The 14377-nt window shown below is 38.6% G+C and overlaps 1 protein-coding gene across 9 annotated transcripts in view; it reads right to left on the bottom strand.

The window, feature by feature from the left end:
* The window catches only part of LOC137640163 (nuclear factor NF-kappa-B p105 subunit-like), a 53350-nt gene that overhangs the window by 18570 nt on the left and 20403 nt on the right, over window positions 1-14377 (bottom strand). For 2 of the 9 annotated variants that reach the window (XM_068372687.1, XM_068372677.1), the window contains exons 1-11: window positions 12718-12862; window positions 9075-9181; window positions 8814-8962; window positions 7632-7801; window positions 7278-7437; window positions 6344-6488; window positions 6119-6223; window positions 5806-5917; window positions 5045-5160; window positions 4674-4802; window positions 4048-4113 (exon numbers count right to left, since the gene is read on the bottom strand). In XM_068372687.1, coding sequence (XP_068228788.1) covers window positions 4048-4113; window positions 4674-4802; window positions 5045-5160; window positions 5806-5917; window positions 6119-6223; window positions 6344-6488; window positions 7278-7437; window positions 7632-7801; window positions 8814-8962; window positions 9075-9181; window positions 12718-12764 — 1306 coding nt within the window. In that variant the 5' untranslated portion in view covers window positions 12765-12862. Of the gene's footprint in view, window positions 1-4047; window positions 4114-4673; window positions 4803-5044; window positions 5161-5805; window positions 5918-6118; window positions 6224-6343; window positions 6489-7277; window positions 7438-7631; window positions 7802-8813; window positions 8963-9074; window positions 9182-11766; window positions 11922-12717; window positions 12912-14377 lie in introns of those variants that run through there. The other 7 variants (XM_068372682.1, XM_068372678.1, XM_068372679.1 and 4 more) reach the window with 7 other exon arrangements.

The following is a 14377-nucleotide window of genomic DNA, read 5'->3' on the forward strand; positions in this document are numbered from 1 at the left end:
AGGGCCAGCGATGAAAGTGTCCCTGTTAGACTCATCCACTGCCTGACTAAGCATCGGTTCCTTCTCAGCATGCTCTGGATGCATTCTAGGGCTTGGAAGATCCTTGGGGCCGACGGACAAGTCCGAAAAGCTCGACTCTGAAGATCCATACCCAAGGAGACAATGGTCTGGGATGGAACGAGCTGAGACTCCTCAAAATTGACCAGGAGGCCCAGTTCCTTGGTCAGATCCATAGTCCATTTGAAAATCTCCAGACAGCGACGACTTGTGGGAGCTCTTAAAAGCCAGTCGTCTGACGGAGCCGGACACAAGATCATGATACTGCTGCACAGTCTGTAAACTGTCAATCATGGGCAAGCGAGGAAGTACAGTGACAACCCGAATCTGTCTAGACTGTCTGGGTCGTACAGACAACTCCTTAACGGGTTGCTGAGGTTGCCGCACTGCGTCACAACAAGTCCCTTCTGTTGGTTGTTGAACGTCTTCCCGTGACACATTGACTCCGTAAACAAAAAATCCTCTAACAAGGACTAAGCTTGGACTGCATGTCATGCAACACAGCTCAAGGTCTATGGGAGCAGGTGTGGTAACAGACGGGATTAGCGGCTGAAGTGGAACCATTACCTTCCCTGTAAGCATGTTATGCTTAAATAAAAGTCCATAAGAGGTTATGCATCTAAAGGCTCCCTCCAAATGACAGAGTCCTCAAGGGAATATCAGAAGGAGGGAGAAAAGAACTTTCTCATCTACAGGGACCTTATCCTAGAAAAGCTAAGTTCTCTGAGTGAGGGTTCACTGGTGCAAAAGCAGCAGACTAGAAGGCAACTTTATGAAACTGCTTGACAGTCTAGTGAGTTGGCAACAACCCAAGATGTGTTGAGAAGCATGCGGTAAGGTATGCAGAGCATGATGTATGCAGAGTATGCTGTATGCAGAGCATGCTGTATGTAGAGCATGTTGTATGCAGAGCATGCTGAATGCAGAGCATGCTGTATGCAGAGCATGTTGTATGCAGAGCATGCTGAATGCAGAGCATGCTGTATGCTGAGCATGTAGTAAGCAGAGCCTGCTGTAAGCAGAGCCTGCTGTAAGGAAAGCAGAGCGTGTGCATGGCGTTTAACATTTCTCAGAAATTCCATGACCAGTGCTAGAGTGCTTTATGCATGCTTGCATGGGGTTTAAACCATGGTATGAAAATGGAGGTAAGGTATGCTGAACAGCAGAGTCAGAACGAGCTGGAACAACAATAGTTGTGGTTTCCTCTTCAAGACTCCGATGAGGGAACACCTGAGGCTCAGTCTGCAAAGGCTGAATAAAAGACAAGCAGAAGGAAGGCGCATGGGTGGAGGAGGCTGACTCCTAGCATGAGTGGTTGAACCCAAGGGTGCGCTTGCTGAGCGGTTGGCGGAAGCGGAGTAGCAAGTTCCAGTTCCTGTGGTGTGAGCGGAGCGCGATGAGGAAGAGGCTGCGCAGAACAAGGTAAATGTCTCGCAAGCTGAGGCTCCTGAGGCGCAAGGCTAAGGTGTTGTGGTGCTTGCCTTGTGGAGGGTTGAGCTCGCTGCAGCGAGAGCTGAGGAGACTGACTCATGGACGGGAGAGGTTGTTGTACCTCAACCGAGTGTTGCATCACTGGTGGAGCAGCAAGTGGAGGCGGAGGAAGAGAGGTATAATCCTCCTGATCCCAATGTAAAGGTTGCCTTAAGAAAGGCGGAGGCTGAACACCACAGGGAACAGCAAACTCAGCACGTGGCTCAACATCGTACGCCTGGCAGGTGGAACTGCTGGCAGGTGGTACTGCGATCAGGCGGAGCGAATGTAGGTGGAGGGAGTGTAGGCGGAGGCGGAGGAGCAACACTCTCAGCCCGACACTCACGCATCAAGTCCGAAAGCTGTGCTTGCATGGACTGTAGTAGAGTCCACAACATCGTACGCCTGGCAGATGGTACTGCGATCCGGCGGAGCGAGTGTAGGTGGAGGGAGTGTAGGCGGAGGCGGAGGAGCAACACTCTCAGCCCGACACTCACGCATCAAGTCCGAAAGCTGTGCTTGCATGGACTGTAGTAGAGTTCACAACATCGTACGCCTGGCAGGTGGTACTGTGATCAGGCGGAGCGATCATAGGCGGGGGGGAGTGTAGGCGGAGGCGCAACACTCTCAGCCCGACACTCACGCATCAAGACCGAAAGTTGTGACTGTATGGACTGCAGTAGAGTTAACTTGGGGTCGGCAGACACTAAGTTCTGCTGAGGTAAAGCCTTAACAGCAGAGATCTGTTGTGGCAGAACCTTACTCCTCTTAGGCGGAGTGTAATCAACTGATGACTGAGGAGAGTCAGAGCTAACCCAATGACTGCATTCGGGTTGTGAACTTTAACTTCGTACGTCTGGCATAGGTCTGGACTTAACGTTTAAGAGGTCTTGAGACCTGAGACCAGCGTTACTCTGCCTTTATTTTCTCCCCTAATCTCTTCTGCAGACGAGCAAATTAAGGGCTCAATCGTCTGCGGGTGGGAGTGACGGTCTCGGTAAGACACGCCCACAACCACCGAGAATACTTCTGTGCGCCGATCAAGGCCTGCTGAACCCTTATGCCCTTCGACATTGCTTCTCCCCTGGGCTTGGGAGCTTGCAAGAGGTCCCGGACTGGGAGGACGACTGGCGCGCACAAAAGTACCCTCACGCACTAATCACTTATCACTTTGATTTCTGTTTGCACTTATTTCACTGAACTCGAAACTTTAAGTGGTTTGTACCTGAAATACGCAATTCTATCCTTTCTCAAAGTTAGTAATTGCGAAAACAGAATTACAATGTAACAGAAAAATCTAATGAAAGATAATTCAGTGGTTGGAAAGAGACTAAACACTAGATCACTCTAGAAACGTTTAGTTTCTTCCCCTAAAGAGACTAGGGAGAAGAGCAAAAACGATAACGACGTTACTCGTACGCCTGGCAGGCTTGAATGAAACGTTTATCCTCTTTCTCCCTCCGTCTCTATCTCTCTCTCTCTCTCTCTCTCTTGACTTAGAACCTGAGAGAAGAGCCCAAACATATATATCATTAAAACATATTATTGTTAAAGGAAAAAAACTGAAAAGTTCCTTTATTAGGATCAAAACCATTAAGTAAAGAAAGAATGAACAAAACGCTAGACACGGTTACTCTTACTGCAACGTGAAACCGTGAACATTCTTTCTCTATCGTAACGATAGAGTGCAAGTTGAACGTTCTGAACGTCAACAACTGCAGAGACAAAACAAAACGTTAGTTCAACTTTGAAAACAGTACGAGACTGTCAAAGAAAATCTTTCAAACTCTGTGGCGGAAATAGCATAATATGTTAACAGGTAAAACCGAAATGACGGGCTCAAAGTTTATTAACTTCGGTAAAAGACCGCCTACTATTAGGAAGGTCGAATATAAACAAATATAAAAATTAATTTTAATGAGTTTATAATAAAAGGAAGTTAATCGAAGAGGCCTATAAGAGGCGGAGAGATATAAAATAAATCTATAACTTTCGTTAAGCAAAATTAAGAAAGAGAGTCTATACTCTCTTAGACACCAACACTTCCGTCTAAGGGAAGGGTCGGCCATTGAAAGGTGAACGAGAGTTCAAACTCTCTCGTCACCATAATTAATCAAATTAATTCCAAAAGCTAACTAAGCTAATATAGAAGTTTCCAGTAAAGCGACAGCCGAAATCAAAGAGAAATACTTCACCAAAGTCGTGAAAATACTCCAAGAACATAAGCGTATCCCAGAACGTCTTGCCGGAAGCACGACAGAGGAATAATTGAGGAGGTGTCAACAAGAAGTACTTGAGTACCTGGCCACAGGTGGCGCTGGTAAATACACCCCCTTCTAGTATTGTGATAGCTGGCGTATCCCTCCATAGAATTCTGTCGGGCAACGGAGTTGACAGCTACATGATTATCGGGTAAGTTTAATATTGAAAAAACTTATACAACAAAGTTAAGCATTATTACATGTCTCATGTACAATATAAGATTTAAATTATTAATAAGGAAAGACGACAGAAACTTGCCTCCAGCAAGAAACTCTAAGATATCAGGAGTTGGCATGCTATCTTCCTGACCTCGGCCATTGCACTCTAAGAAAAAATACAAACAACAATTACACAACGAAATAAATATGTCCACAAATTCACATTCAATATAAAACTATTAAAGATGTAGAATGATGCAACCACATTATTGCATCTAATTTAAGTTATAAATTTTCACAAGATCCCTCTCCAAAAAGCTGTGAAATTATTTTTTTTTTTTGTTCAAGAATTAAAACAATACCAGACTTAAATATCAGGCTAGATAAATAATATATCAAGAATTATCAAGTAAAATTAAGTGTGATAGCACAACTTAAAAGGTTAAAAAACTGTCACAACTAGAATTCTTGCCTTCTCTTAAAAATCTAATAACTACTATATTCCCATACAGCATGTATTTGCATGGCTTCCCATATCAACGGTTCTTTTCAAAATTGTTGGCAACTAGTAAAACTAAAAAAATAATTTCAAAAACTATAAATTCTTGAAATACTTTCTCCAGTCTGGAACCAAGTATCAAGAGATTTGGATTCCTAGCACACTGAAGCACCAGCACTTGTTTGAAAAAAATGGAATTTATATACAATACACAGTATAATACTTACTATTATTGCTTAGATCTATAGCTTGAGAGTCATAAGTATTAAAATTGAACCTCTTGGAAGGAGGGTCATTGTAATTGCCTTTTCCTTCCTCGAGAGCAGTCTCCAAATGTATCCTTGACCGTTTAAGGCCTGTAAAGTTTGAGGGAATAAATGCATTAGATTGTTTGAATAATAAATATAAATAAATTTTAGCTTATTCCATACAAAAACATATTATACTTTGGGGTTATAAAATAATATAATAATAGATTTAGACACGACTATCATATATTTAATGAAATTAAAGGTGAATAAAAATGACCAAGGAATAATATTAAAGAAATGCAGACTAAACAAAAGATAAATCCAACTATTAATCCACATAAACTTACTGTCTGGCATATAAGTGAAATCTAAAGGTTCACTGGTATCTCTGTCTGTTGGACGCTCAAGCTGAACTTTAACTCTGACTGCAGTATTCAGGTTTGTAAATCTGTACCTTGGTGTCCTATAGCAAGAAAAAACAACAATGAATATAAAAAAACTTTACCTCACTATACTGAAGCCTGCTTTTAATAAGTGGAAATATCTGCAATCAATATCAGCATGATTGGCAGAAGAAAGACTTAATAAGGGGAAATATCTGCAGTCAATATCAGCAAAGCTAATAATCATGATTGGCAGAAGGAAGACTCATTGCTGAAATGTATATACTGTATATATTCACTTCTTTTCATTTAGGGGTATGATCACTGATATTATGGTCTCATTAGTAATAAAAATTAAGAAGCAATGATAACAGGATGACAGTAATACCAAAGTCAAAACTATTTCAAAGATTTCTATATTTAGACATTAACTACTAATAAGACTGACAAGAGGCCTATGCACAAAATAATAAGCAAGACAAGAGGCTTCAATAGTTTGGCTAGAATTAGACAGAATTAATTATATATATATATATATATATATATATATATATATATATATATATATATATATATATATATATATATATATATATATATATATATATATATATATATATATATATATTATATATATATATATATATATATATATATAATATATATATATATATATATATATATATATATATATATATATATATACACAGTATAAAATACAGTACCTGAATACTATGGCATATTGATGATGGACATCTGAATCTGAGAATTCTCCATATGCTGCCCAAACTTCCCGGTCATTATTATCCAGCTCAAAGAACTTGACTTGTACATTATCTGGAAAAAAACAAAAAAATTAGTATCAAATAACACACTATATATCATATATTAGTAAAATTGTCTCAATTTCAAAAGCCAAGGGTAAGTTCATTCCTCTTAAGACATACGGTACAATATAATAGTACAATAGTCATTACCTTAACTATAGGGTAAAACATCTTCAAATCAATCTGGACATAGATACAGTGCACTACTTACTTCTTCTAACTTTTTCAACAAGTAACCATATTTCAGTTCCTCCAGTACAAGGCGCTGAACATGCTGACATTCGCACAATTTTCAGCTCTCCAGTTGTTGCATTCTCTGTAGGAAGAAAAGAAATCAAGGAAAAAAATGAGTAAAAGCTTTCTTCGGACTCAAAAAGACATCACTGTACTGTAATCAATATCTACCATTTACAACCAAAAGAAAATTCATCCTTACTGAGATTGAAAACAATCTCCGAGTCCACAGGCAGTGTGATGGGTCTGTATCTCTCAAGATTCTTATCGTACTGGTAAGCTTGAAATCTAAGTGTAACCTTGTTAAGGTCCATACTTTTTGCTTCTTCATCTGCTTCCTCGTCAATCTAAAAGAAAAATTTTAGTTCTACATTATAAGTCCATCAAGAGCTACAAAGGTGATGTTACCATTGCAAAGAACTAATGCAAGTTGAAGAGTTCCTTCTTACTGAAAACACAATTCCCTCTAATAGCAGCTATAAAAAGTAGCCACACAAATCTTAATATAGGAGGTCCTCAAGATACGACGGTCTCGAGTTATGATGATTCGCCGTTATGACCAAAAGCCAACATATGGTACTTTAAAAATTTGATATTACTCAATTTTGACTTGCAACTAACCACTTGCCAATGCAGAGCAACTAAAACCATCACTTTAGCATTAGTTCACCATTTTCGTTAACTATGCATTCGGGATTTCAGTGCTACTCCATTTTTTGGATATATTTGTGCCTTTTTTGCCGTGCAATATGTCCGGAAGGTGTAAGGGAGACTTCTGACGGCAGTGTGCAGGTCAACCACAGAAACAAAGGTAAGGAACTGTTACAGTACTGTATATGTATTACTTATGGTCTACTAGTATTGTATAAGCGTGTAGGTAAACTACATTACTGTATAGGGTAGAGTAATTTATGAATGGCAAAGGATTGTTTTCTTTCTTTTTTAAAAGTGTACTATACATAAACAGTATGTTTGTATGTATGTACATGAAGTATGTTAAAGTATTTATATAAATCAGACTTTAGACGAAAATCGACTTCCAATGCATCATAATGGATCTAAACTTAAGACCTCCTGAAGTATAAAATTTTCCAACACTTTTTTTAACATTTACATTAAAGAGCAAAGTAACTCACTCTCTTAAGATCAGCTTGTGTGATACTTCTACGAATTTCATCTAAGGAGTGTTGAGGTTTTCTGAGCCTTAAATGAGCAACCAGTTCCTCTCTTTTCCGTCTCATGATGATTTCTCGTGTGTCTCGCTTAGCTATGTGAATAATGCCCAAATTTTGAAACCTGGAAAGAAAAATTCAAAATCGTAAAACAATCATGTCTAATCTATCTAGTAACATACTTTTGTAGTAACCATTTAAAATTTTTCATTAAAATTGATGTTCAAAATTCAACCCAAAATTACAATACAGCATGAACAGTTTGTAATTTTCATAATTTACAGAGTTCAAGGTAATGACAATATTCAAAATACTTACTGAGCTGTGTAGTCACACTTTTCATCCACCACTACTTCACATATTCCAGTCTCTTTGTCACAATTTTTCCCAGATAGTTCGTGAACATGACGCTTGCGTTGATTCACATTTTCTTCTGCTGTGTACAACATGAGACGTATGACTGCTGGCCCATTGTTCCATTTGGTGAGCTTTGGAAGAGTAAAACAAATCTGTACAGACTTATGTATCATTATAGCAAAATACTTTTTTCCCAAACTGTATACTGTACTGTATCCTTTTCTCAAATTATTGCTATAAAGTAGCTACAGTATACTATAAGATGAGAAATTATTACATACTGTTGTATACTAACACAAACTAATGCTCATGAAAAAGAATCTTGCAAAATGTCAAATTCGGAGATAATCTATATTTTTCCTAACTATCCAAACCTGTTCTATACATTGGATAGAATACATGAAGCTGGAGAATATAGCAATAAAACTTTTATAACGAGGTGTAATGGGTGGCTGGTAGTTCCAGCCAGGAGTGAGGAAGCCCACGTTCCATGCTTGCTAACCGAGCCTTGGAAGGGTGGCCATGCAGTCCCAAGGAGGTAGACAAAACTAACAGCGAATTACCAACCTGTAAGTCTGAGACCTCCTACCAAGTGGAAAGCTCTCCTGTTCCTCTGGGGAAACTGGAACGGCTTCCGGCCTCAAGCCTTGGCCTCAAGTTAAAGGGCCACCACTCATCTCTATTTAGCTTCCGGATACCGACAGGAAAGAGGTTGGAATTTCTTTGCCTTTGAGGATAAACCCATAGGGACAGAACTCCTTTTGGACCTCGTCTTCCTCCTCTTGCCATACACTGCCCACTGGGAGGGTGACTACTCCCAACACTCGTTACAAGGAGATTCCTGCAAGTGTGTCCTCTGCAGGTGGGGCACAATAGCTTAATAAACAATCTCAAACACACACGGAAAGAGACAAAGAAATTTAAGTTTGCCAAAATTTCTCCGGCCAGTTTAAGAACATCTGTTCTCACTGATGGCTGCTATCAAAGTGAGTACTCAATGAGCAATCAGAGGCTGCCGGTAACAACCGGCCACCTGTTTATACTTCGTTATAAAAGTTTAATTGCTGTACAGTATTCTCTAGCTTTGCTTTTATTCTACCCTGCACAAGGGACAAGGGTTTGTATTTGAGCTGGAATACATACCTTTACAGTTGGGAATGCAGCTTTATTTTTGTCTGAGCAATCTGCTTTCAGCTGACCATGCGTTCCCACCATCTCGCTCTTGTAGCGGAATCTGAACTTTGGCTGTGGTTGCTTGAGGATTTGGATATATGGTCCATCATAATGAACCGCTGTAAAATAATCAAGAGATAATGAAATAATTATAATAAGTGTTTCATATATCATATTTTTATTAAGCCAATTTTGATCTTTTACTTTCCCAAACATCTTTTTCATTCTTACCTTCATAAGGACGATTATACGCTGCAACAACGGTTGGCGGGGATGGAACGCCATCAGAATATGGAGAAGCAGACTCTCCACTGTATGGGGAACTCATCCCTCCTTTACTGAAAATGTACACAAAAAATGCTAATGAAAATACTGATCATATAGCTTCCCTCAGACTAACAAAATTTTATTTAAACAATTGAAAAAAGGTGCATTCTTTATACAGTATACAAAAGACTCATTCCCAGAATTATTTCATAAAGCAGGACGAGTTAAAAAAGAAAATTAAAACTAACAACACCAGACTAGGCTATTGGTAAATGTATGATACACTTTAATTTCTAGCCAAATACATGAACTATATATGTTTCCTACTCATTATCTTGGGTTTTATCCATTTCTGACCATGAATATGAGGGCAACCCACACAAATCATGAGTTTCCCTACCACCCATGTACAGTATAAATAATTATGGGGGATCTCCGAGGAGTCGGGGGTTTTGGTTGGGGAAACACTACACACACAAAACAGCGACTTACAGTAATGGTCCGAAATGCATATCAAATATAACATAACCAGTAGGAAAAATATATAGTTCATGCTTTTTTTCTACGCCGTGGCTCTCTTCGCTCACAAATAAACATTATCTGACAGTTCCTTGGTTCTGGCTAGCAGTACTTTAGTGCTGCACACACCATCTGCATGGGTCATGTCTCTAAAATGTTGTGTGCTTTGTCATGGTACGTTTCAGTCGCAAATAAACATTATCTCACTCTTCCTCTGTTCTGGCAAGTGGTACATGTTGGTCGATCATTATTTCAGGGCTATTTTTTATTCTTAACAGACCAACAACAGCTATAGTGAACATTGTATTAAAGCATAATCAAAGACCGAACTAGATTAAATCACAAAAATTTCAAAACATAATGACTTCCCTCGTGGAAAACATCTTTGCAAGACCTGAAGCGGATGTGGGAAAAAAAGAAAGCTCTTGTAAAACAACATTTGGGAACTTATGTACGAATATTTGTAAGCTTTTCGTTGGCTCAAAAAGCAAGCTAATCATCACGTCATATAAAAGACAGGAAGCTGCCATAAGCTAATGTAAACAACCTCTGTGCAGTAACCCACGAACAGTCTCTCAAAAGTAAACAACGGACTCAGAAATTTACTATAAACTGCCACGATTACAATACTGTACAGTATATTCAATCGGGTTAATATATGATACTTTAAATCCTAGCGAAATTGGAATTCGCTATAAGAAATGGACGAGTGCTAGCTAGTTCAGCATTTTTCTCGGTTGACTAGTGGGGACTGGGGCATGATAAATGTGATTAAAATGTGAACACCATTTCATTGTCTAATTTCACTGTTTACTTTTGGGAGATTAATTGCGAGTTTCTGCACGTGTTGTTTGCATTCGCTTTTGCTAGTTGTTCTGTTTTTTGTATGATGCAAACAATACCTGGCTTTTAATGACCAATTGAGAGCTTCCAAATATTTTCAAACAAGTTCCCAGATGTTGTTTTACAAAGGCCATTTCCCAACCCCCTTCTGTAATAATACTTAAACTTTCTAATTACTAGACAAATCAATTATCTTTTTAAGGAAAATTTTGTTTATCTTGGTCTGAATTACGATATGAAGCTAGTTTTAAATTTTAAAAAATATGATTTTGTGTTACCTCGCATGAGGTTGAGATTTAGTCTTAGGGTAAGCTAAGGATACAGCAGTCTAAGGACGGGTTGTCACACAGGAGGTAAGTAAGTAAGGATCCAGCCCTTAGGTTAGGTTAGATAGTGTTCTTGTATTTGTTTCCCTTTTAAACCAAGCCTGTTCCAACTATAAAAAAGGCTTCTTACACTTTACCTACATCAGTTATGAAAAAAAAAAATCTGACATGAGCTACCCAGTAATCTACCAGTAGCCTAATCATACAATTACCTACATGAAGTAGCCCTTAAAAGACCATTTTCATCTTTCGGAATTACCAAAAGAAGTTACCTATAAAAACTTGAAAAAAAGGCTTTAGAACATACGAAAAGGCTACGCCCACCCACCTGCCCTGCTAAACATTTGTAGTTTATCACAAACTAAACACAGGATAGATCAATGTTACTAGCTTATCCTAGAATGAAACCTATATATCAAGGTTGCTTTGGCTACTCGTGATTTTACGATTTCGAGGGAAATTAACTCTTAAATACACATTTAAGACACCGCATTGAACGCAACGTAACTTGGCACGTTCCGAACATCAAATGCCGAGTGACGTGACTGACTTGAATTCATTTTACACTAACATAATCAGGCCATCTTGTATAATGTGGAACGTTTTTTCTTAGGACAACTCTGTTTTCAACTTGAAAGGTTAATAGTGCCTACCGTAGTCAGTTAAACAAAAATCATCAACAAGTTGCTTACGATTGCATTCCGAACTTGACAGGTCCAAAGGATCCTGATAATGACATTGTCCAAATCAATTAACGACCATCCCTATGAAACTCAATTTTAATAGGATGCCCTTGGCTGCTATCCTAATTCACTGGGACAGAGGACAAATACCTATAACTTGTAACCTCTAGGGTACATGGCTACCCTTTGGGATAGACGAACACAAATCCTATGGCCTTGAAACCTCAAAACAACTCGAAACCCTTCTTCAACAGTAAAATCACAAATTGGCAATGTTTTACGCACTTTTGGGGGTTTATGGTGCTTTCTTGCTAAGCAAAACAGTCTCTCCTCAAATGACAATCACGATAACAGAAGAAAATGACGTGCAAAACTTGCCGTGGCAAAGTTCGTGTTTACAGCCCGTGGGAAATCCCGTCTTACGTTCCAACATTATTTCTCAAGTTTAGCCTGAATTTAACTTCTTGAGATATAATGAATTCATATTGAGACAGATACTATGGTTTACACAGGAAGGAATATATTTTTAAAGGCAAAAAAACACTGCTTTATAATGGATGATTTTAACATTTTAAATGCATTGGATTAAAGTAGAAGTTTTTTGTGGGTTTACATTCATTTTACGAAACCACCTGTTGGCTGTTGCAAGTCTTGTGAGGTCCTTCAAAAGTACGTTCTGAGAGCAAGGCCAGATGTAGGCGACATTGCATTGTCTACGCTGTACTATCTCCATCACACACACGTATATATATATACGTATATATATATATATATATATATATATATATATATATATATATATATATATATATATATATATATATATATATATATATATATGTAGGAAGATAGATATGTGTATCCAAATTGATAGCATTCACAAATTCAATTATTTGATTAAACAGAAAAAAATAAGCGTAGGCTATTACAATTCGCACAAATAAGTGTAGGCTACTCTACATACAATTCACATAAATGGTTTACTTTGTTAATTATTCTCTTGCTATAATACCCAAGGCAAAGTGGGCGACCTTCGATCACAAGATTAATTAAGACTTGTATGATAGTTAGACACTAAGCCAGCCAAAACTAAAACATTGAAAAACCATATTCTCTAATACAATCCACAATAGGGTCATGGAAACCACACATCCTTTGCAACAAAAAGCACTACACAACGTCACACAAATTCCACGATTTTGTCACTAAACGTTTGTTTCACATTTCCACACTTACATTGGAGGGCATTCCGTGTAATACAATCCTTCACTGGTATAATACATTATAACTTAAAGACTCGCACCTTACTTCTGAACGCTTTAAGAGGGTCTCGGTAATCTTTATAGCCTGGCTGTAATATTCCCGCAGCTAGGTAATTCCCCTCCTACACCGAGAGCGAGAGAGAGTGAGCTAGGGACTTTGCCCTACGCTATCTGGCTCCTATAGGGACGCTTTTCCCCGTGTGTCTACTGCACACCAATTTCCCGAACGGCTCAGTGACGTTTGCACCTGGTGGACGGAATGGCTTACAGCAACGGTAATATGAGTGTGACAACTTGCAAATATCATTTTGATATTTTTGAAGCACGTTCATCTTCATTAACATACATTTTTTTTTTACATTAGGCATTTAAACCATCTAAAAGATAGCATCTCTCTCTCTCTCTCTCTCTCTCTCTCTCTCTCTCTCTCTCTCTCTCTCTCTCTCTCTCTCTCTCTCTCTCTCAGATTTTTTTCTTCTTCTCTTGGATTTAGGCTAGTGTAAATTATGCAATAAGAAAATAATAATAACCACAAAATTTTTCTACAAATGATTTCAAAGCTATGTGACCTTTTAAACCCATTCATTAGCTTATACATACTAATAGCAGGAATAACAATCAATTATTTGAAAACAAAACAGCTTTAAAAAAATCTTTTAGGCCTCCGAAATTACTCTTCAAGTAATGTCGCCAGCATCAGATAACACTAAAATATTGTGGCAACCTTCCGATGAAGGTTTAAAGGGCATTCATGAATGACAGAGGCAAGGGCCAGTGACAATATCCTAGAGACTGGCCATAAATACATATGATCAGCGTCCAAGCCCCTCTCCACACAAGCTAGGACCAGGGAGGCCCAGACAATGATTGCTGATGACTCATCAGGTAGACATACAATATAGGCTCCCCCAAACCACGGTCCAGATATATATAGACCTTGCCCCAAACCAACATCCTTAGCTCACACGGATGGTGAGGTTGTTGACACTACAAGAAACCATCGAGCATTAGCGCGACTCGAACCCCAGTCTGGGGGATCGTCAAGTAGGTACGTTTCCCGTAGGACACCACACCCCTATAGCCTAAGCTGGAAACAGGATTTGGGAAACAGTAGTAATAATAGTACTCCACCAGAAAGCAAATTATGATATATACCAGCAGTCAGGTGCTAACTCACAAAAAAGGCTAATAGTAAAATATTAGAAGTTATAAATAACTAAAATTTCTGAAATTCACACCACCTCCATTTAAAACTAACCCTAGAGACTGATCAATGCCGTGAATTTCTATGCAATGCATACCCAGATTACTGAAGATACGGCCATTACTATCTTACTGTATGTACAAGGTATTTGCAATTTGTGCATAAAACTTAGCAATACACATAGCTCGCAGATTTTGCAATTTCCGAGTCTTAGGAATGCATTAACACGGCAAAACCAAAGTAGTAAAATTTAATTCTAAAATCTAATAATCATTTTTAACCCTATAGCGGGCAAGTAGCCCATATAATACGGTCTTGACATTTTACCATCTTTAGGCTACAAGTCTATGAGCTCAACCTATGCGACATATATCTTGCCACACGTTTTCAGCCAATAGTAGCTCTCATCGTCTATCTACTCAGCCAATTA

The sequence above is a fragment of the Palaemon carinicauda genome, chromosome 4, assembly GCF_036898095.1.
Source record: "Palaemon carinicauda isolate YSFRI2023 chromosome 4, ASM3689809v2, whole genome shotgun sequence".
Lineage (NCBI taxonomy): Eukaryota > Metazoa > Arthropoda > Malacostraca > Decapoda > Palaemonidae > Palaemon > Palaemon carinicauda.